Raw genomic sequence first — 22,917 nt, 5'->3', positions numbered from 1 at the left:
TTGAAAGGATTGTGTCAGTATGGATTTAAGCGCCTCTTCTCCAGTGTGAGCATCCCCAACTGGGCCAGTCTTACCTCATAGCTAAGATTTTCCATACCTTTTACCAGCTAGTTGCCCGTCTTTGTACCCTCTCTAATGCAATAGTGTCCTGATTGTGTGCTGGAGACCAAAACTATACAGCATATTCTAGATGGGGCCTTACAAGTGCTCTATACAATGGAAGAATGACCCCCTCCTCCCGTGAATCTATGCTCCTTTTAATACAGCTCAAGACCTTAATTGCCCTTGATGCTGCTGACTTGCATTGTTTGCTACAGCCAAGTTTATTATATAAAAAGACGCCAAGATCCGTCTCCATTATGGATTTGACTAGTGCAGTACCATTAAAGGAGAAGGAAAGGTTAAAACTAAGTAAGCCTTATCAGAAAGGTCCATCTAAATATACCAGTAATCCCCCAAAGTAGTGCTGCTCGGAGTCCCGTCAAAAGAAACACTGCATTTCTTTCCTTCTATTGTGTAATCATGGGCTTCTGTATCAGACTTCCTGCCTTCAGCTTAAACCTCATTGCCCTGGGCAAGGGCATGCTCAGTTTGCTCCTCTCCCCCCACCCCTCCCTTCTCTACTGTAATCTGAGCCCAGAGCAGGGAGAGACTCAGGCAGGAAGTGATGTCACACCATGTTAATACTGCAGCTCCTATTCTAAACAAACAGAGAGTTTCTAGAGTTTTTTCCTCAGGTATGGTAAAGCATTCTACAGAATAAATATAGCATTCTAGCTTGCACTATTGCAGCCAATCTATTGGCAATAAAATGCCTCCGTAGCTTTCCTTCTCCTTTAAGGGTATAAGTGGCTTAAATATTTTTACATCCCAGGTGCATGACTTTACATTTATCAACATTGAATCTCATTTGCCACTTAGCTGCCCAGATTGCCAGTTTGTCAAGATCGTGTTAAAAGTGCCACATCCTTACTCCAAGTAGAGAATGTCCCATTAACAACCACCCTCTGTACCCGATCCTGTAGCCAGTTTCCTATCCATGTGCAAACGACTTCATTAAGCCCAACAGACCTTAGTTTAGAAAGCAGTCGTTTGTGGGGCACAGTATGAAATGCTTTGGCAAAATCCAAATAGTTGACATCTACTGCCCCCCCACTGTCCCGCATCTTACTTACCTCATCATAAAAAGCAATTAAATTTGTCTGACATGACCTTTCCTTCATAAAGCCAAGCTGATTGCTGCTCATAATGCCATTCACTAGGACATTTTGAACATGATCCCTTAACAAGCCTTCAAATAACCTGCATCTTTTTACTATTAATATACTTAAAAAACTTTTTGGGGTTAGTCTTAGCCTCAGCCACAATGCTCTCTTCATTTCCTTTCTTTGCCTTCTGGATTGCTGTTTTATAACATTTATCATGGGACCTGTTATCCAGAATGCTTGGAACCTATTAACCAGAACAGGTATGGGAACTGTTATGCAAACTGCTCAGGACCTGGGGGTTTCTGGATAATACATCTTTCCGTAATTCGGATCTGCATATCTCAAGTCTACTAGAAAATCATGCAAACATTAAATAAAGTCAATAGGCTGGTTTTGCTTCCAATGAATACAGTCTACCTGACATTAATTCACTGTGATCCCTCCTCACCCCACAGAAATTCAGAGGCAGTGATCCCTTCAAACCCTACAAACCATCAGCGACACAATGAACTGCCCCAAAACCTGAGGTAGAGGTTGCAACCTGTACTAAACCTACAATACAAGTTGAAAACCCAGCGAATTTAGTTGCAGGTCCTGCCAAGAGTCCGCAGCTGCCACTAGAACCCATTACCACTTTCCCATGTTTGAATTTGCCGCTCACGAATAGGTAAGACGTAGTGGAGCGGTCACATGGTAGGATCACATGACCGTGACGTCAGGTCCTTTCCTAGGATAGGAACTAGCCGCTACCTTTCAATTTGATCGGAAGCGGAAATCGCTTTCCGGAAGTTGAACTTTCTTATCCCTGTTCTCTCTACACGTTTCCCAGTAACTAGTATGTCCGAAAAGAAGGGACCGGAGGCGAAGAAACAGAAAAAGATGAAGAACAAGAGCAAAGTTGAAGAGACTGATGCGGGAGAGGAGGCCGGAGCGAGTGAGGAGCAGCAACAAGTTACTCGGTTACCGCCGGCGTTCAGTCTGTCTGAGATCAAGAACAAGCAGCGCCGGCAGTTCATGTTCATAAAACTCAAACAGGAGAAGAGGAAGGTGAGAATGTCGCTGTTCTTTTGCCAAACCAAAGAGACTTGCGATTTGCTAAGCGTTCTGTTTGCTCAATAGCTGTACGTGTGGGTTCAGCCAAGAAGGAAAATAGTTCGTAACTGGGCAGAGACTCATTGCTGAATTGCGCACTGACACTTCTTGTCGCTAAACTGCAGCACTGTACTCTTGTTCCATGTGCAGTTTTATTACTTCACTGACTTACCACATTCTTATCCTTTATAGTAGCGCCAAATCCCTCTGTACCAACCTCCCTACCGACAAACCCTCCCACCTACCTACCCACCCACCAACACACCCATCTACATACCCATCTACATACCCACCCACCTATTTGTCCATGCACCCACCTACCGACCTATCCATGCACCCACCTACCTATCCACCTACCGACATATCCTACCTACCCACGCACCCACTTACCCACCCATCCATGCACCCACCTACCGACATATCCTACCCACGCACCCACTTACCTGCCCACCCATCCATGCACCCACCTACCTATCCACCTACTGACATCCTACCTACCCACGCACCCACTTACCCGCCCACCCATCCATGCACCCACCTACTGACCCACCTACCTACCTATCCATGCACCCACCTACCCATCTACATACCCACCCACCTACCGACCGACCGATCCACCCACCCACCTGTCCACACACCCACCTTTCCACGCACCCACCTACCGACCCACCCACCTACCGACACACCCTCCCACCTACCTATCCACGCACCCCCCTAACTATCTACCCACTCACCCACCGTCTAAGCTCTAAAGTCACATTCACACAGCTGAGATTATCAGGATATATTTAATCTGCCTGTATGTGTGTGGGAGGAAACCCAGGCAAGAATTGATAGTCCCAATGCTTGAACCTCACCTAGCATCCCAGTACTATAACACCACCACCAAGATTATGGTACACTAGGGCATATCATGAGAAAACTATATTGGCACTAATTATTTTTGAAACCAAAAGCAGCACAAGCACATTATAATATAATGAAGTGGTGTTAAACTCTATAGGTTAAAGCCCCCAATGAAGTCCAACATTTAGGGGCATGTTTATTAAGATTGGAGAAAAGTAACACTAAACATTTTTAAAATCCATTCCTCCCCCTCCAATAATAATGTTATCATGGACAAAGTTTACTCTCTTTAATATTTAATACATAAAAAATGCAGCAAAATCTCACTTCCGGTTTGTTTTAAAAAGGCGATGTGGCGACCTGCCCTTACGTGCGCACTCCAATGTCCTGCTAGCTGGCTTCTTTCTAAAACCAGAAGATACTGGGGCAGCTGCTGTTCACCCGGTGACTTTTTATTCGCTTGTCGAGCTTAGTAGCTGCTCACTCTCCTCTCTCCTTTCCCAGCCACTTCGTTTCCCACATGGACTCACACAGAGCTGAGGGGGCTCCACAGCATATATATATATATATATAACATAGCGACTCACTGCTGGAAGTTACTGGGGCAGCTGCTGTTCAGCCTCTATGCTCAATGCACAGAATGGCATCATGGAACATTTTGTGAGGAACTTTGCCCGCTATTTGGTGTGTTTAAAGAGAGAGCAGAGAGGCTGAACAGCAGCTGCCCCAGTAACTTCCGGTTTTAGAAAGAAGCCAGCTAGCAGGACATTGGAGCTCGCACATAAGTGCAGGTCGCCACATCACCTTTTTAAAACAAACCGGAAGTGAGATTTTGTTGCACTATTTATGTTGCTATCCAGGATAGCAGTATTATTGGAGGGGGGAGACATTTATTTTTTACTTAAAAACTTTGTATTACTTGTCCTTTAATAAGTACGCCCTTTAGTCGGCAACTCAAGAGTGACAGACGTAAGAGACCGTCAAAAAAATTATAATATTAGGCTCCGTGTAGTAGTACCAAGAATATTTAAGAAAGCATATAACTGTTAATTGTAAATCAAATCTACATTAGCCTGTAGACTGGGAGTTCCAGGAATATCAAGGGCAACAAATAAGCACTCGCCCTACATATTACACAAACTGGCCTTTAGACTTCTGTAAGGGAACAGATGGTTTAAAGAGAAATGGGTTTCAGTGTTTCAATACCATCTGGTTGGCTCCAACTATATAAACACCTAGTGTGACCAGGGCTCCCCTAGCTACCAGACCTCAGCCTGCCCCCTCTCTCCTACGGTTAGCAAATGTGCAGACAGCCTGTCTGTCCTGCACATGCACTGAGAGCTGGGAAAACAGATACCACCTCAGCTCTGCTGCCAGATTTAGTATCTAGTGACTAGGGGATTTTTTTATTTTCCATCTAGGCACTCATGGGTCATACCACTAAAAGCTGCTGTCCTATGCATGGGCCCCATGGTGCCTTTATGGTTATTATGGTATTTTGAAATTACACTACAAAGCAGAAATTATAATATGTTGGAAATTCTTTAATATTTATGTTGCTAAATGCTTAAATAAAAAAACATTATGTGAAACGAAATGATGGCATTCAAGCGAAGATTGCATCTAGTTAGCTTTGATATAGAGAACTGCCTTTTAGACAGCTGTTAACATGACAATTGGATTGTTTTTTATAGAGAACCAGTCAAACCTTTTTTTCCTTTGGTCTTTGAGTTGCTTAATATTTTTTTCTTCTTTAAATTTCTACAGGAAAAGTTGATTCTGAGGAAAAAACGGAAGAAGGAGAGAGAAGCGCTTGGTGATAAGGTTAGTGAGTATATCCCTCATGGTGTCTAGCTATCCTCATTTTATGTTAGCAGCTATAGGACCACCTGGAAACAACAATGGGTTTGGTCTCAGCAGATCTGCCACAGACTACTCCAGGCCTGTGGTAACTAGTGGAGCACAGTTGAGGTACTGATGGCAGGCAATACTCTGCTGTGATTGCTAATTTTGACACAAGTATTAAAGGACAAGAAAAGGGAAAACTATGGAACTTAATTGAAAAGGTTTGTGTAAAAACACCAGTAGCATTCACTTACCCCAATTATTATAATGCTTAACTCAGCCCGAGCCAGTTCTCTCCTGCACTTTCCTGAGGAACTTGTCTAGTGAGCACCACGCTTCCATCTTTTTCTGTCTGTCCCTAAGACTTTTGCTGTGGCCCTGGGCTGTGCAAGTGCATTAGGTCAAAAGTTTGGCTAAGTTCCAGTTTTACCCACTTTGCATGGGTACAGCCCAGGGGAGCCACAGCTGATAATGAGACAGGTGAAAAGATGGTAGAATGCTGCTCGCAAAATAAGTACCGAGTCACAGTGTTTTTCAGTTAAAGGAGAAGGAAAGGTTAAAACTAAGTTAGCCTTATCAGAAAGATCCATCTAAATATACCAGTAAACCCCCAAAGTAATGTTGCTCTGAGTCCCCTGTCAAAAGAAACACAGCATTTCTTTCCTTCTATTGTGTACACATGGGCTTCTGTATCAGACTTCCTGCCTTCAGCTTAAACCTCATTGCCCTGGACAAGAGCATGTTCAGTTTGCTCCTCTCCCCCCCCCCCCCTTCTCTACTGTAATCTGAGCCCAGGGCAGGGAGAGACTCAGGCAGGAAGTGATGTCACACCACATTAATACTGCAGCTCCTATTCTAAACACACAGAGAGTTTCTAGAGCTTTTTACTCAGGTATGGTAAAACATTCTACAGAATAAATATAGCATTCTAGCTTGCACTATTGCAATTAATCTATTGGCAATAAAATGCCTCTGTAGCTTTCCTTCTCCTTTAAGGGGGGTGTTGGCTCAGGGTCTTAGGTCAGCACTTATAATCACTTCGGGAAAGGGTTTTTCCACAAATAGGCACCTCCTAGTGATTATGATTACCTATAGGTCATGTTGATCGTAAAAGCATCAGGCAAATACTTTTATGGCAAAATGATAAATAGCATTCAATGTTATGATAGATATAAAAAAAAGTTTATTTTCTGGTGTCCGTATCTCTTTAAAGCCATGGACACACGGAGCATAGACACCACTGCTCTTAACATGCATATTTTTTCACGCTGAGAGAAGTGAATCTGCTCCATGCCCCTGCTCCATTTATCTGACCCTTTCTGTTTGCGTGTAATCACACACCGTGGAGCAAAGGTCGGCCCAAACATGCCTCCTTTCGCATATTTGGGCTGACCTTCGCTGCATGAGAGCGCATACAGGTGAATCTAATGCAAATCAATTGAGATGGGGCACTGAGCGGATCCGCTCCTCTCAGCCTGCAAAAAAAATACACAGGCTGAGAGCAGCAGAACCTGTGCTCTGTGTGCCCTTGGCCTAAGTGCCTGCTTTTGTTGTCTGTCAATTGATTCCCGGCATTGAATCCACAATAAGAATGGGTAGCTGTAAGCTTTATCTGACCTGCATGTAAATTAAAGTACTTGGTTTTGAAACTCACTAATATTTGTATGTTTTCCACTGATTTTTTTTCACAAACAATGGAATTGGGATCTCTTGTTCTTACTTAGAGCAACTGAAGATTGTTACGTAACCCACATACACTTTTATTTTTAATCAGATTGGCCAAGCTGTGTAAAAACATATATTTTTAGTACTGACTTTCAATTTTTTTTCTATTCTTTCAAAGGCTCCTCCAAAACCAGTTCCTAAAACAATTGAAAATCAGCGTGTATATGATGAAACAACAGTGGATCCCGCAGATGAAGAGGTAATCCATTGCAACATCTTCCCTGCCCCTACATTAAAAAGTGCAATGATTTGTCTTGAGAAAAATTGTACAAATATAAAGATCTGTTATCCGGAATGCTTGGCACCAAGGGGTTTTCCTGTTAAGGGATCTTTCTATAATGTGAATCTCCATACCTATATTCTGCTAAAAATCATATAGCCATTAAATAAATCCAATAGGATTGTATTCCACCACTAAAAATTCATGCACCTTAGTTAACATCAAATACAAGATACTGTTATTGTTATTATTACAGGGAAAAGGTCAATTCTATTGAAGAATTAGAATTATTTGCTTAAAATGGACTCTTTGAGGGATGACTGTCCTGTAATTCTGAGCTTTCTGGTTAAACGTTTCCTCTCTGTTTGCAAATTACTATTAACAATTTCTTTGGCAATAATAGAGTCACTAGTCTTGAGCAGGTGCTGACTTTAGAAAATCTATAGAATACATAACTACTGTATAACTTTTATTTTGTAAGTGATAACTTAACTTTCTAGTTGCTGGGGTCTGGTAGCAAGCAAACATTTCCTGGAAAATAAATAGGAGAGGGAGTAAGTAACAGTAAAACTGTAAACATTTTTTGACTGCTGAGGTCAGTGAACCTCAACTGAATTCTGGAAAGATGTAATTGAAAAGTTACTTAGAATAAGACATTTTATAATGAAAAGTTAAGTTGAACTACCCCATTTGTTACTTCCTTTGTTAGATATATTATAGTGAGGTTTCTGTTTTAAGCTCTCTAGTGAGATGTGGCAGAAACCGTATCATATTGCGGAAAAAAAATTACATTTTCTAACAAGTGTTGCTTTTACAAGTTTATACATTTTGGGATTTCCACTTTGTCAGGTGGCATTGGATGAAGCAACAGACGAATTTGCACCATATTTCAATAAACAGACAACTCCAAAGATTCTAATTACTACATCTGACAGACCTCGTGGGGTATGTAATGTTGTTTTGTTCTCTTTATATTTTTTTATGTAAATACTTGTTGCCCTGTCCTTGCATTTCACTTTAATCACAAAATAAGTTTATTGCACTTATTTATTTTACACTGGAAAAGGTTACTGCCACCAATGTTTTTTCCATCATCCTTGAAAATTTGTAGTTCGATACTGAATGCATTCTGCTATATTTTTGTGGGAAAAGTTATTCCCAGTGCTCCGTTTCCTCCCTAACACTCATAACCCTCTACATTCATATCATGTCTTGTATACATGAACACTTCTGACTTGCAGATTCGGTGTGAAGTGAATGTTAAAGGGATTCTGTCATGGGAATGGTATCTTACAAAATGCATCAGTTAATCGCACTTCTCCCTGCATTGAAATCCTTTTTTTTTTAAAGGAGCACACAGATTTTTTTTGTATTTAGTTTTGAAATTTGCCATGGGGCTAATCATGTTGTCGGTTTCCCAGGTGCCCCTAGTTATGTGACTTGTGCTCTGATAAAATTCAGTCACTCTTGCTGCTGCACTGCAAGTTAGAATGAAATCACCACCTTCCTTAATCCCAGTAGAACAGGGATCCCCAACCTTTTCAACCCGTGAGCAACATTCAGAAGTAAAAGGAGTTGGGGAGCAACACAAGCGTGAAAAATGTTCTTGGGGTGCTATATAAGTGCTGTGTTTGGCCATTTGGCAACGGGTATGTGGATTGTCAACCTACATTGAGACTCTGTTTGGCAGTGCACCTGGTTTTTATGCAACTAAAACTTGCCTCCAAGCCAGGAATTCAAAAATAAGCACCTGCTGTGAGGCCACTGGAAGCAACATTCAAGGGGTTGGAGAGCTCACAAGCTACTGGTTGGGGATCACTGCTGTAGAACAATGGGAAGGTAACCAGATAACAGGTTGCTGACACCCGCATTGCTAAAAATGCTCGCATGCCCCACCTAGTGGTAAATAGAGAATAGCACTCAATAGTAAAAATCAAAGTCTGAGACTCCTTCAGGTACATTGAGACACTGAGTAGTAAAATCAATATCCTCTGAAAGTAGTTCCATTGTAAGTTGCTGGCTCTTTCTGAAAGCACATAACCAGGCAAAATGATCTAAGATGGTTTCCTGCACACCAATATTACAACTTAAAAAATACATTTATCGGGTGAAGAATACAATTTTAGATGTTAGAATGCATTATTTGCAATGTACACTGTGTAATTTACAAATAAAAACTGTACTATTAAAACATAACAGAATACACTGTACTACCCTGATGCAACTCAGAACTTGTGGGCATGTAGGGCACAACATATCTTCTGTACAAGGTCAAGAGGAATATCTGGGATCCATTTTATCATACACCCTATTGGATTCATGTCGAACATAGTCATATATTGTCTGTGGTGGCATGCTACATTATGGTTTAATAAAAAGGCCAGAGAAAAATTTGCATGTAAACCATAAAAGTTGAAGAAAAAGGTATTTGTAAAAAATATACAATTGTTTCTTTTGCAGAGATCTGTGCGGTTTACAGAACAGTTATCTTCAATAATTCCCAACTCTGATGTATACTACAGGAGGGGCCTTGCACTGAAAAAAATAATTCCGCAATGTGTTTCAAGAGATTATACTGACCTTCTTGTCATCAATGAAGATAGAAAAGTGCCGAGTATCCTTTATAATGTACAGATAGGTTACTAGTGTTTAAATTCAGGAATTCCAGTGCCAGTCCTAACTGTAAACATTTACAAGATAGCTGAGCAGCTTGTTTTGCATGCTTGGATGTCATTTAAATATTGGGGGAAGGCAAATGCTAATGCACTTGATCCTATGTAAAATGGGCAATCCTGAAGCTGGAAGCACATCTCCATAAACTGTTTTTGCTTCTTACAAGTATTTGCCACATTTTACCATCAGCGCAGGTCCCTGCCTCCTTTGTCTGTAAATTAACTGGATTTTGGCCTGCTGTGTGCCTGCTGTGTGTCTGCTGTGCATAGGACTAGCAGGAAAGTACCAGTGTGGACATGATCCAAGGTTGCTCTTGAGCTTGGATTCTGATGGCCAGTGTTTTGGATTCAAGCTTAGCACATAGGCCAAGAGTCTGGTACAGGGATTGATTTGCTTTGTATTGGTGACAAATCCAAGGCATGACTAAATCAGATTATTTGCATTTTTACTTCAGAGTCACCTTGTAAACTGGAAGTTAGGAGTGGTGTGAGTTTTCATAGTGCTTCTTTTATGTCCTAAGTGCTATGGCCTTTTATTAAATCTTTTTATATCTGTATATCTGAAACCTTATAATGAGCTAATGGGTGCTTGACCAAAAAATAGGCTGTAAAGGACATCTTAAACACATTCTAGAAACCTCTTCCTTAATCTGAGAATCCTAGACGGACTTGTTCTTTGCCATTTACCTGATGGACCCACTGCTCATTTCAAAATCAGTAATGTTCGCCTGCGGAAAGAAATGAAAGTAAGTTCTATTTTAAAAAGATGTCCCTGTGTATGCATTTTTTCCTATACCTAATATATTATGAAGTCAAATGAGCAGAATTGTATCTGCATTAACTTGCTAAATCGTTAATTTGTGCTGCCATTGAGCATGAGTACTCAAACATGTTTGATGATATTCATATTTGGCATTAGAACTGAGCATTCCGTCTTCAATTAGAGCAGGAAGAAGATAACATAGGGAAAACACATTTAGGTTAAAGATGAGAGTTTGGGCATTAAGGGTATGATAGGTATATTGTTAGGCTTATGCTATATGTGGTTTTACTTCTTTCTAGCATATAAACATCTGCAATGAACACACCAATATACCTGATTTGTGTTTTGTGCACACAAAAAAAAATTTGTTGTTTTTACACTGGCTGAGAAAACGCTGTGTGTGTGTAGTACACACCCAATGATAAATCTGAGATGTAAGGGTCTCCAAATATAAAGTGATTACTCACCACATGAGGGAAGAGGTCCGGGTGCACCACCCTGAGCCCTCAGCACAGGGAGCAGGTGCTCAATGAAGGCAAACTTCCACCAGGCAAATAGTTCAAAGTGAAGCAAGTTTTATTGTGTCCACAGCCTTAGCCGTTTCGTGTCATGAACACTTAATCATAGGCTATCCTTACAGAGCCATGCCTCAAATATTTAAATACTAGTGCACCAATCAAAACACACCATCCTCTGAAGGATAGTCTATAATTAAGTGTTTATGACACAAAACTCGTAAGGCTGTGGACACAATAAAACTTTCTTCACTTTGAACTTTTTGCCTGGTGGAAGGTTGCCTTCATTGAGTGCCTGCTCCAAAAGGTTTTTCGATAAATACACACCCAGCCAGGCAGTCCCTACCTAAATTCAAGGAGCAAAGTTTTCTTTTCAAACTCCAGTAAAGCTGTAAATGTCGTTTGCAGATTTGTTGCTATGGGTTACTAGGTTTACCTGGACCATATTATATATGTAACTTAAATTGCCAACATGTCTTTGCATCATGAAACACTAGAGCAGTTAGAGCATGCAGAAAGTGAAAAACAAGATTCTCTATGAATTTCTTACAGAGGAAAGGCAAAGAGCCAACAGAGCACAAGCCTGAAGTCATTCTAAATAACTTTACCACAAGACTGGGACACAGCATAGGCCGAATGTTTGCCTCTCTTTATCCCCATGATCCACATTTTGTAGGAAGACAGGTGGCGACATTTCACAATCAGCGAGACTACATCTTTTTTAGATACCACAGGTACGTACGTTTTAGAGCGATATACTGTAGAAATCTTATGTCTGTCATCTAAAGCTAGAAACACAGCGAGGTCTTGTTGCACCACCAGGTTGTGAAATGATCAGGTCTGTAGCCAGTTCAGCCACGCACTGGGCATATTGGTTTAACTGCGCTGGCTGTTATATGATTGCCAGAAGTAGGATACAAGAGAGATCACAGGCTTGGTCCAACTTATAGAGTGAAATCAGCCAGAATGGCTTTTTAGGCTAGTATGATCATAAATACTATTCTGATTATCAGTAATACTAAACCATTGATCTACTAGCAACATCCAGGAGAAGTAAAGGCAAATTTACTGGAGGTACTGAAATGGTGGGCACCTCATGCCAGTGCTCATATTCAGGAAAAATGTGCCACAATAAATGTTGTTGCCTTGTGTATGTAAAGTATACAAAATAAATTTTAAAGTATACTGACACGTTCACGTTATGAAAATGTACAGGAATTTGTCATTAGTTGTGGCATGAAAATGTAGCTTGCCAAGTCCCCCCAAAGCAAGTCACAGCCCAGCTGTACTTACTACAACATGGCAAAAGGATCCTTTCCAGTTGTCAGTCATTTTGGGCTGGATGTGATACCTCCATAGACTGTAGTACTGTTTTTATTTGTACTTTACCTATGGAAGGATCGTCCCAGCCTGATGCAAGGAAAACAGTGCGGCTTTCTCTGCTCTCTCTCCCAGTGATGAGCTGGTACAGCTGAGGGGGGGTGGCTTTGGGGGCTTGCCAATCCAAATTATCATGCTGCAACTTTTTACTAATACTGACACTTTTCTATGAATTCTCATAGAAACATGTCGGTATTCCTTTAAATAAACTTGGCACCTCCCAGTTGAATTAGAACCACTAGTTTCAATAAATCAGGGGTCTCCAAACTTTTTGCAACGAGGGCCAGATTTGGTGAGGTGAAAATGTGTGGGGCCGACCATTCAGAGGTAGCTAGCTTGCGATCAGGATCATCCACTCCTGGAGATGGGACGCGTACACGACGTTTAGGAAGTGGAGTCTGTTTGGACTTATTCTCTGCCCCTCATTTAAACAAGGGATCGTGTAGCTGTAGCCGTAATATTTGGGCACATGATTAGTGAAATGATCGTCTATACTGCTGGGTGTGTGCTGAAAGTGTTAGCAATAGACACGTAGTGGCGCGCCACTCTTGCATACTTCTTTATTTTACATTACTGGCACATCAGTACGTCTATTGACACCTTCAGCCCTATATGCGAGATTGGCGCGTCACTATGTGCCAGTACGTGTCTATTACTAACACCTTCAGCACACAGGCAGCAGTATAGACCAAGTGGCAGATCATTTCACTAATGTGCCCAAATATTACGGCTACACAATTCCTGATTGGACTGTGCTGGTGGGCCACATTATTATTAATTTCATGACAGAGGCTGAGGGCCGGTGTAAATTTGAAAATGGGCCGTAATTGGCCCCCGGGCCTGACTTTGGACATACCTGCACTAAATGAACACTTGCGGCAAAGTATCCTGGATTTCTACAGGAGCCTAATACAAAGGGCTTTGGTGAATGTTTTATTTAAAATAATACTAATCTCATGCTATGAGAATTGAGATATAAAGAAACAATTCACTTCAAATCAATGAATCCATAAGGCAGTACTTTTTTTGGGCAGGTTAATACAGTAGAACCACCATTTTATGTTTTTTTAGGGGACCAGAAAAAAAAATGGTGCAAAATCCAGGAAAATGTAAAATCAGGGAAATGTATTGTGCATAATATATAGGTGGGAACACAAATCAAAAATGAGGGAAAACTTAAAATCAGGGGATGTAAATGTGGGTTCTACTGTATGTGTATGGTAAAGGTGGCACTGGACCAAACTAAAATGCTGTTGAATAATTGGATGTAGCAAGGACAGCATAATCCATTTATTTCAACACTGTAATCAATCCCTGCTTATTAGACTGAACAGCAAGTTATAGCTAATGCCTATTCTTTCTTCTGCTCTCAATACTAATTTATTCTGAGAGTTCCTGAGCCCCCAAGACTTGGAGTCAATATAGTAGGGATCCATAATTAAGTTTGACAGGAGCAAATATAACCAAATATGATAATAGCTGCTAATAAAATGAGTCAAATATCACTCTCCACTGTGCCTACATTTTAGGCAGTGGCCTAGTGCTAAGTGTATGGGTGAGAAACCAATTTTAAATTAATCTTAAACAATATATTGATTTGGTTACATTTGATACATGTATTTTAGTTCACAAACAAGTGCATAAGACAAATATATAAATTTTTTAACAGGTACCTTTTTAAAAGTGAAAAGAAAGTAGGGATACAGGAACTTGGTCCCCGGTTTACGCTGAAGTTGAGGTCTCTTCAAAAAGGAACGTTTGACTCAAAATATGGAGAATATGAGTGGGTTCACAAGGTATGCATTGCCATTTCTACAAATAGTCATTATTATGTGACCAATAATTGCAGCGTGAATGGTTGTATTCTTTAGTGTGTGGTGTTTAGTATTTCTTGATTCCTTGTGTCGCAGGATACACATTAGTGATAATGCAAAGAAGTAGACATTACAGTGGGTTAGTGGATTAGGTGCGAATAGGAGGTTTGTTACTTTAGGAATAATTCTGGGATCAAAACAATTCTATTAAAGGAGAAGAAAAGGTCTTAACTTGGGGTTCCAAAAGTTAGGTACCCCAAGCGATCGCGTGTAAACTGCACCAGCCTGGGATTCTTCCAGCTAGTACCACAGATAGTCTTCCGGCTTCTTCCATCTTCAAATTTTCCAGGAAAGATGCATGCGCAGTAGAACAAAATAGCTGACTTTTTCGTTAAAGTTTGGTTTTTGCGCTATTGTGCATGCGTAAACGCAAGAAAAAAAAATAAGAAGCCAGAAGACAATCTCTCCGTGGTGCTCGCTGGGAGAATCCCGGGCCGGTGCAGTTTTCTTCTGATAGGAGCACCAGCAGAGGTTTCAGGTAAGTACATGTGAGCACTTGGGGTGCCTAACTTTTGGTACCCCCCAAGTTAAAAGACCTTTCCTTCTCCTTTAAATATCTACAATAAAAGCAGTATCACATTTTAGCAGGAAGACAATCTATACCTCTTGTGATGAGAGGATTTTATAAAGATGACTTGGGTGGTAGAATTGCAAAAACCTATACAATATTGGGGTTTGCTTTACTTTAATACGTTTCTATTTTTGTTTACAAAGTGCATTTAGAGAAAACACGATTTTTTAATGTTTTCTTCTCCTTTTCAGCGCCATGAAATGGATACCAGTCGAAGGAAATTTCATTTGTGATCTAACAAAAACTCTGCACTTTCAACTGCTTTTGAACATTTGGTTTGACAACATCTGGCACTGTGTGCAAAGACTGATTTATACAACCAGGTTCACTCCTGATGGAACGTGGCTCAATAAATACTTTGTAGTATATGTGCTCTCTTCTTTCATTATGTCTATAATGCAGTGTTAGTAACTAGGCTGCCCACAAAGGGAGCTCCTTCCATATGTAACAACACTTGGGTCACACACGTGCATAATGAGCTAAAGTTTAGGCACTTTTCTCAGTGCCACTATATGGCCACCCACACCAGGAGCTCCCCGCCAGTCATTTTTTTTTTTTTTTTAAAATACTGTTAGCCCACACCTCTGGTGGGAAAAGAAATTTGGGATGGTATTTGCCCATTAAAAGCAAATGAAAAGCGGCAGCAATTCCCACCCATATCTTCTAGTAATAGTTTATTTTTTTACAATTATATGCTATAAGAATGGGAACCTGATGTGTTGATTAGGGGGCTGATTTATCAAGGGTCGAATTGAAAATTCGAATTTTGAGTTTATTTTAGTGTAATTTGACAATTTATAATGACTGTACCTTTAAGAATTCAACTATTCGCCATCCAAAACCTGCTGAATTGGTGGTTTTAACCTATGGAGGACCTCCTACAAACAATTTGGTAGACTTTTGAAAAAAAGCAACTCTTCCTTTGACCTCTCCCCTTATTTATTATAATTTTCCACATTTCCCAGAAAGTTTCCCTTTTTCTTCCCATTGCCTTTTTCATATTTAATACTGCTGCACTCTTTTCTTCTTATATGCTGCTCTACACCTTCACATTATGGTCTCCATTGAGCTTACTGGTTGACTTTCATTCTTGTTGTTTTTGTTTTCCTTGTTGAAGCAACCACACACTTTCATCCTCAAATGTTTCCACTTTTAATTATTAAGTTTTAACTAAGCAGGTGCCTTCCCTTGTTTTGTATCTGTTCTGTATGTATCCTGCATTGCCTCTGAAGTTTCAAAGCACTCATGTTGCATCAAACAAGGATGCGGAGACATTTGATTTGTTTCACTTTTCCACCACTTGTCAAATCTTCCCACTGCACCCTTGTTGGCTTTAGCACAGGTACTTACAATCTCATCACATGGTAGTAAAGTTTTAGAGGCACTATGGGGCCTATTTATCATGTGTGAAAACAGTAGCAACCAATCATATCTTTGCTTTTGTTTTCTAACGTGTAGGTGACTTTGAATCTGAGTGGTTGCTCTAGGCAACATCACTGGTGCAGTTTTTCCTTCAGTGTTTTAGCATGGTAAATAAGCCTTAAAATGTAGACAATGGCATGTACACACAAATAAAGTGCAGACAGATGGTCAGCTGGTATAACCTGTATATTCAGTAGTACACAGGCTGTATAGAGAAACAGTTCACACAAATAGGGTGTTTTTCGTGAGCCGTCTACAAAATACCACAAAGGGGTAGTTCATGTTAACTTAGTATATAATAGAAAGTCGAGCAGACAGATAACTGAAGAATTCAAACCCACCGAAATTAAAGGTCAACTATAAACTGAGAATATTAGTCTGCCATACTACAAGTGAATATCCCATTAATAATCTAAGTCATACATAAATCATTTGCTTTATCTTTAAAAAGAATACAATCCCAATTTATTTAACTTAAAGAAAACACTAGAATACTGTAGTGAAAATGTATTTAATATGCTTCTTTACATCTTTCAGGTGTTCCTTAAAGAAAGGATAAAACCATTGTTCAGCTTTAAAAAATATTGTACTACACAAATGTAAAATGATATACATTTATTGTTAGTTACCAGTGTATAAAAAGAATGGTCTTAGAATATTAACAGAAATGCACATTACTGCTCTCATCTCACAATGGAGAGGTAGATGTTAAAAGGTTTGAAGATGTGAGGTTACAGTAAAAAATAAAACTTGGCACATCACAAGGCTAAACTTTGTACAGGCTCAAACCAGTCCACTCCTTCTGATGGGCTTCTGTAATCCAGCAGACTCCAGTAATGAAAGTTAAAGGTCTGGAATAAAATTGAAAAGATAAAGTGATGCACTGCTTACTTGTTGCAACGTGTGTCATTATATAATAGGGATGCACCAAATCCACTATTTTGGATTCGGCCGAAGCCCCTGTGAAAGATTTAGCCGAATACTGAACCTAATCCACATATGGAAATTATGGGTGGGAAGGGGAAAACATTTACTTCCGTTTTGTGACAAAGTCACAAGATTCCCCTCCCTGACCCTAATTTGCATATGCAAATTAGGATTTGGTTCAGCCAGGCAGAAGGATTTGGCTGAATCAGAATCCTGCTGAAAAAGGCAGAATCCTGGATTTGGTGCATCCCTATTATGAATACAGTGACAAGAGTCCACAAACAAGAAAAAAAGTCACTGATTTGCATATTTAATTAGGGAGAAAATGGCTCAGTGGTTTATGGAGCTGTTCACCTTAAAAGTAACTTAGAATGGTAGCGACATTCTTTAAAAAATAAATAAAATTCCTCTTTCTACTCCAAGGCCTGAAATTCAAACTCTAGTTACTAGAGATTAATTAGTAGCATCAGGGCCTAAGCATGAGACAATAAATAAAGCACAATATTTAACCCCAAACAATATGATAAGCCTTGTTAGTAATGTCTGCAGTCAGGCCAGTGCAAATAAGTAAAAAAAAAAAAAAAAAAAATAGGGATGCACCGAATTCACTATTTTGGATTCGGCCGAACCCTCGAATCCTTCGTGAAAGATTCGGCGAACTGAATCCAAATCCTAATTTAAATATGCTAATTAGGGGTGGGAATGGGAAAACATTTTGTACTTCCTTGTTTTGTGACAAGAAGTCACGCAATTTCCCTCCCTGCCCCTAATTTGCATATGCAAATTAGGATTTGGCCGCATACCGAACTGAATCCTTGATTTGGTACATCCCTTAAAAAAAAAAAAAAACTAATAGCTACCAAATACGCGTGCCACTGACTAAGTGTTTATGTACAGTGCTCTCTTAATTAGAAGTCATTCTAATATACCTTTTAGTGACATTCCCCAATATAAGGTATGAATAGAACCATCTAAACTTACCAAGAAAAATAAAATGAAGGCATTTACAAGAATGAGCAGACTTTTTGGGGTCGGAATGGATTTGTACTTGACGAGACTCCAGTTAGAAGTGGATCATGCTGAGCATTCTGTAAGCAGAACTGCTTTAAATCCGCTGCAGCCTGAGAAACCTATAGGTGGGGAAAATTAGGATTTACACAAACACTCTTGACAGAAGATTTAGGAAAACAATATTTTTAGCATTTTATTCAAGACTAATGACCTAGATTGGATTTTTACTACAGATAATGAGATCTCTTCAGCAGCCACTATGGAAGCTGAAACTAAAATGTTTAAACACACACAAATATAATTAAGGCTACGAGGGCACAATAATCTCATTTACAGTTATAATAGCCAACAGGTTATATTTTCTCCCTTTCAAATACAGGCCAAGACTTAAAATACATAGACCAAAATGGAGTACATACTCTGTCAGAAGATTTCACATACGGTTCCAAGTTACTTTGTAGTAATTTTCCCCAAAATGAAAGTTCTATTATAGGCAAACCTAACAAAAAAATGCATTTTCCCCCTCTGTGAAAGTAAAGTTGTGATTGGATAACCACATCCTACTGTGCTTCCGGGAAACAACAACAACAGACAGCTCTTATATTGTAAGCTTTTTAATATTAGCTGCAGGTAGAATAAAAGCAAAACATTTGATCCCATGTAGTCCGTAGTAGTTAAAACTGAGAGAATGAACTCTGTATAAGGCTGCACATGTTAAGATTCAGGGAGATTTAGTCGCCCGGTGACAAATCACCTCTTCTTTGGATGACTAATCTCCCCGAAAAAGCCTTCCTGCAGGCTAGAATCTAAATCGCCGGTGGGATGGCACTCTGGGCGCTCGGTTTTCTGAAGTAGCACGAAGTTTCCTCATGAGGAAAACGAAGCGCTCTGAGTGCTATCCCGCCGTTGATTTTGATTCTAGCTTCTTGCGGAAAGGCTTTTTGGGGAGATTAGTCGCCCGAAGAGGCGATTTGTCGCCGGGCGACTAAATCTCACCGAATGTTAGCGTGTGCCCTTACGTGACAAATCTCTTTTTCGAGGTGACAATCTCCCCAAACTGCCTTTCCCTACCTTCCCACAGGCTACAATGAAAAATCACCAGAGGGGTGGCACTTGCGGTGATTCGTTTTCCAAAGTCGCCCCATAAGGAAGCTTCGAGCGACTTCGAAACGAAGCATCGTGTGCCATCCCACTGGCGATTTTTCATTCTAGCCGGCAGGAAGGCAGTTTGGGAAGATTGTCGCCCCAAAGAAGAGGAGATTTGTTGCCGGGCAGAAAAATCTCCCAAAATTTGCCCATGTGCCCTTACCCTTAAAAACTTTCACCCATTGTTGTGGTAAGCAGATAGGCAATAATCCATTATGCAGGAGTTAACCTGCACAAAGTAATATAAGAAGCTACTTTAGTAGAAGCAAAGTTGTTTGAATGCCCCTGTTTAACTCAAAAAAAAAAAATATCACAAAGTGTGTTCTGCACAAGCCTGTTTATTGAAATGATGTTGAAGGGAATGGTATACTGCAGCTGTAACCCCAGTGGGATTAGATATAAAGTGCACTCATATATCAGTCCTCACAATGGAATAATAATGAATGGCAGAAGAAACTTTAGTCGTCTTGAAAAGAGATACTGATCCCTTTAAAAGATAAGTAAAGTCTCTGGAGTGCAGGAACAAGCGCTCCACCACATTGGTCTGGAGGTGCCACAATCCTTTCCTTGGCTGCAGTACAAATGTAACAGTAACTGCAGAGTGACTGACACAAGCAGCTCTCCTCTCCCAGGACCCTAAAGCCATGATGGAATAGTAACACTGGGCTAGGGCAGGCTTAGAAAAGAATGTGGCTATTTATTCTTAATTGGATTTTGGATTATTCACGGGGACAGGTGGGTTATTACTTTTAACCGTTTTGGGTTTACAAACAAAAATGAATATTCATGTATGGACATTAATGAATACAAAGAAGTTTGCTCAGGTGCAGCAGCAGCCAATCAGCAGGAAGCATGCTAACCTGTACAAAAGCAAACATCCTATTGGTTGCTACGGGTTACTGCAGCTGGGCAAACACACTGCCTTTTATTACACATGGGGGACGTGCCTAGTGTTGATGTTCTAGTTGCAGCAGCACAAGTAGTTCGGTTACAAACTGTGTATATATCTATATGTTACAGGGCGGGGAGCACTAAAGTTCCTCATTCCTAGGAAGAGGATCAGGCAAAGGAATAGGCGGTATATCGGCCGTAGTGGAACTGCACCTCTCATACAGGAGTAACAACTCCCTGTTCCATAAAGGAGCGAGCGGCCCGATTAAAGCGAGTTTATCGGGAAAAAATGTCTAATAATAACCTCAAACAAATCCAATTTTGCAGCTTTGACCCCAACCTCGTGATTAGTGCGCACACGTCCCCTCACACGGTGAGACTGGAGAAGTCGGGGCCCTGGTTATGGCGGACTTGGGAGGGGCTGCCCTCGCCTTCCTCTAAACAAACTTACTTGGCTGCAAATGTGTCGTAGCATTCCTCGTGGCCGCTTACCTTAACGCGATTGTGACTGGCTTCCAGCCGCAACTGGTGAACCACTTTCTTCATAGCGGAGACATTTGCTGGGGCCGACATCTTGTCCCGCAAACTCAAAACTTTCTGCCGAAGTTTCCGGTCCCTCGCTGCTGTCGCTCGTAGTGCTCTTGTAGGCGAGTGCGCATGCGCACAACTTGGAACCCTCTTCCTGCTCGGGATGTTTAGCGATGAACTATAGAGAGGGGGCGTGTCCTGTACTGAGTCATGCCCGACTGTTGTTTTGTACTACTTAGTGTTCAGTGTACGGAACGCATTTTAGGACATCCTTTAGCGAAATACCTGTCCTGCATGCAATGTCCTATGCCTTCAGAATGGCGCATCGGTTGCTTTTGCCGTCACCCATCGTCCTAATCTACAATCACACCTCCATCTTCTACCCTCCCTTCTCAGCCGTCAGTAATACGAACTCCGTCCTCATCCTTCTGCCCTCAGCCTTCCGCCCTCAGCCCTCAATCCTCCGCCTTCAGTCCTCTTCCTTTTAGTCCTCTTCCTTCCACCCTCTTCCCTCCTCCCTCACTGCTCAGCCATCCCCCCTCAGATCTCTCTTTTCAGCAGACAATCTTATCCATAAGTTTCTAAAGTGGTGAGCGAGGGCGGAAGGAAGAGGACTGAAGGAAGAGGACTGAGGGCGGAAGGCAGAGGAATGACGGCGGAAGGCAGATGACTGAGGGAGGAGGATGGAGGGCTGAGGGCAGAAGACTGAGGTCAGAAGTCTGAGGGCAGAAGGGTGAGGGTGGAGTTCGTATTACTGACGGCTGAGAAGGGAGGGTAGACGACGGAGGTGTAACTGCAGATTTGGACGATGAGTGACAGTAAAAGAAACCGATGCACCATTCCGAAGGTATAGGACATCGCATGCAAGACAGGTATTTAGCAGCAGGATGTCCTAAAATGCATTCCGTAAATGGTTCCTGCTATAGATCTGGGCATGGTCTGCCTGTAGAGAAGCAAATCTTATGGAAATGCTGGTCATCATCAGACCAATAACCTGTTAAAGTATTAAAGTGAAGTTACACCTGGCATAGACACTGATGCTACCTACAGCTTAAAAGCAGCACGCCACCCGCCACTTGGCAAAAAGCTGCCTCTTGTAACTTTAAGAGCCGAATATCCAGCTTTTAACCCAGATGAAATATGGCTCCACTAGTGCAGAGAGTGCTATTGGACTAGCAACAGGGGTGATCCTGCCCAATTTGCTGCCTGAGGCGGTCCATGTCGCTAGTGCAGAGAGCCGAATTTGGAAATTCAGCTCCTAGTTACCAGGAGCGGCATTTTTGCCGCCCCTTCCAAACAGGTGGTGCGCTGCCGTCTCAACTCGCCTCATTGGCGGATCGCCCCAGACTAGCAATGTGGCCCTCTTTGACCCACTGATGTTTTAAGCATGGAACAGAAAAGGGGGTGGCAGGGGCAGCCTCAGGATCACCCTGCCAACCGTTTGTTTCTGGCCTCCGGCCTACACAAACTGTGTAGTACTAAAGATTTTCTCACATTTCTGTACTGCAAATGTGCATACATAGGAGGCCTGAAAAAGATGGAGGAATAGCAATCAACATAAATATTACACCGCCATAGTGCTCCTTTTCCTAAAAGATGTATTACAGCCAGGCCCGGATTTACAAACAGGGAGCCCGTATGCCGTGTCTGTGCATTTCTCTCCCCTTTCTCTTCCTCCGCGTCTCTCTCCCCTCCTGTCCGCCTCCCCTTCCGCTTCCCCCTTCGTGTCTCCCTCCTCTTCCCCTCAGTGTCTCTCTTCCCTCCCCGTCCTGCTCCTCTTCTGATGCCCCCTCACCTTCTGCTTCCCCCTTCCGCGTCTCTCTCCCCGTCCGCTTCCCCCTCCCTTTGTGTGGCAGCGTGCGTGCATATACGCATAGCTTGAATATGCGAAGTTGCGCATGCGCAACTGACTTTAATGCGGCTGGGCGGCATGCCGCCCCTGAACTTCTGCCGCCCCAGGCCTGGGCCTATGTGGCCTTGTCACAAATCCAGGCCTGATTACAGCTCACAGTTAAAATCACCAGGATTCCAGTCTCTCTACATGCAGAATTTGTGCGAAAGACAGTTATTTTGTTAGATTTGGTTTGTACTGGAATCAGCTATTTGAATGAGCTCTAATACATCTGCTAGGCAAGCCCCCCTATAAGATATATTGTAGCTAACTGTCAATGACACCCAACTCCTGCATGAAGACAGAATTAAGAGAAACAGATGCTGAGAGAGGGATAGTGAAGATAAACTTGATTATTGCAGAAATGGTACAGAATATTTAATAGATTGT

At 41.5% G+C, this 22,917-nt stretch overlaps 3 protein-coding genes across 3 annotated transcripts in view; 2 read left to right on the top strand and 1 right to left on the bottom strand.

Moving 5' to 3' along the window:
* Nucleotides 1-2,021: 2,021 nt before the first annotated feature.
* On the top strand, nucleotides 2,022-15,077 carry bxdc5 (RNA processing factor 1). The gene is given in 9 exon segments (NM_001086803.1): nucleotides 2,022-2,255; nucleotides 4,914-4,970; nucleotides 6,835-6,915; nucleotides 7,786-7,881; nucleotides 9,397-9,550; nucleotides 10,272-10,354; nucleotides 11,439-11,620; nucleotides 13,936-14,062; nucleotides 14,903-15,077. Coding segments are annotated over 9 exon segments (1,032 nt in total). The 5' UTR covers nucleotides 2,022-2,045; the 3' UTR covers nucleotides 14,945-15,077.
* Nucleotides 15,078-16,301: 1,224 nt separating this feature from the next.
* On the bottom strand, nucleotides 16,302-20,731 carry gng5.S (guanine nucleotide binding protein (G protein), gamma 5 S homeolog). Its single transcript, NM_001091901.1, has 3 exons — nucleotides 20,601-20,731; nucleotides 18,042-18,190; nucleotides 16,302-16,984 (listed from the first exon to the last, which is right to left on the bottom strand). Exons 1-2 carry the CDS (start codon nucleotides 20,679-20,681, stop codon nucleotides 18,065-18,067), a joined length of 207 nt encoding a protein of 68 aa, NP_001085370.1. The 5' UTR covers nucleotides 20,682-20,731; the 3' UTR covers nucleotides 16,302-16,984; nucleotides 18,042-18,064.
* Nucleotides 20,732-20,982: 251 nt separating this feature from the next.
* LOC108715495 (spermatogenesis-associated protein 1) overlaps nucleotides 20,983-22,917 on the top strand; it is a 29,516-nt gene continuing 27,581 nt past the window's right edge. Inside the window, exon 1 of the mRNA XM_018260698.2 lies at nucleotides 20,983-21,508. Coding sequence (XP_018116187.1) covers nucleotides 21,468-21,508 — 41 coding nt within the window. The 5' untranslated portion in view covers nucleotides 20,983-21,467. The remainder of the gene's footprint in view (nucleotides 21,509-22,917) is intronic.

This window comes from Xenopus laevis, chromosome 4S (assembly GCF_017654675.1).
Source record: "Xenopus laevis strain J_2021 chromosome 4S, Xenopus_laevis_v10.1, whole genome shotgun sequence".
In the NCBI taxonomy this organism is placed as follows: domain Eukaryota; kingdom Metazoa; phylum Chordata; class Amphibia; order Anura; family Pipidae; genus Xenopus; species Xenopus laevis.
This window is presented reverse-complemented; position numbering and strand designations above follow the sequence as displayed.

Excerpts from the sequence above, each read along its gene's own strand:
- gng5.S (NM_001091901.1), bottom strand. The coding sequence starts at position 20,681 with ATGTCGGCCCCAGCAAATGTCTCCGCTATGAAGAAAGTGGTTCACCAG. Across the intron at positions 18,191-20,600 it reads CCAGTCACAATCGCGTTAAG|GTTTCTCAGGCTGCAGCGGA; the intron begins GTAAGCGGCCAC and ends CCCCACCTATAG.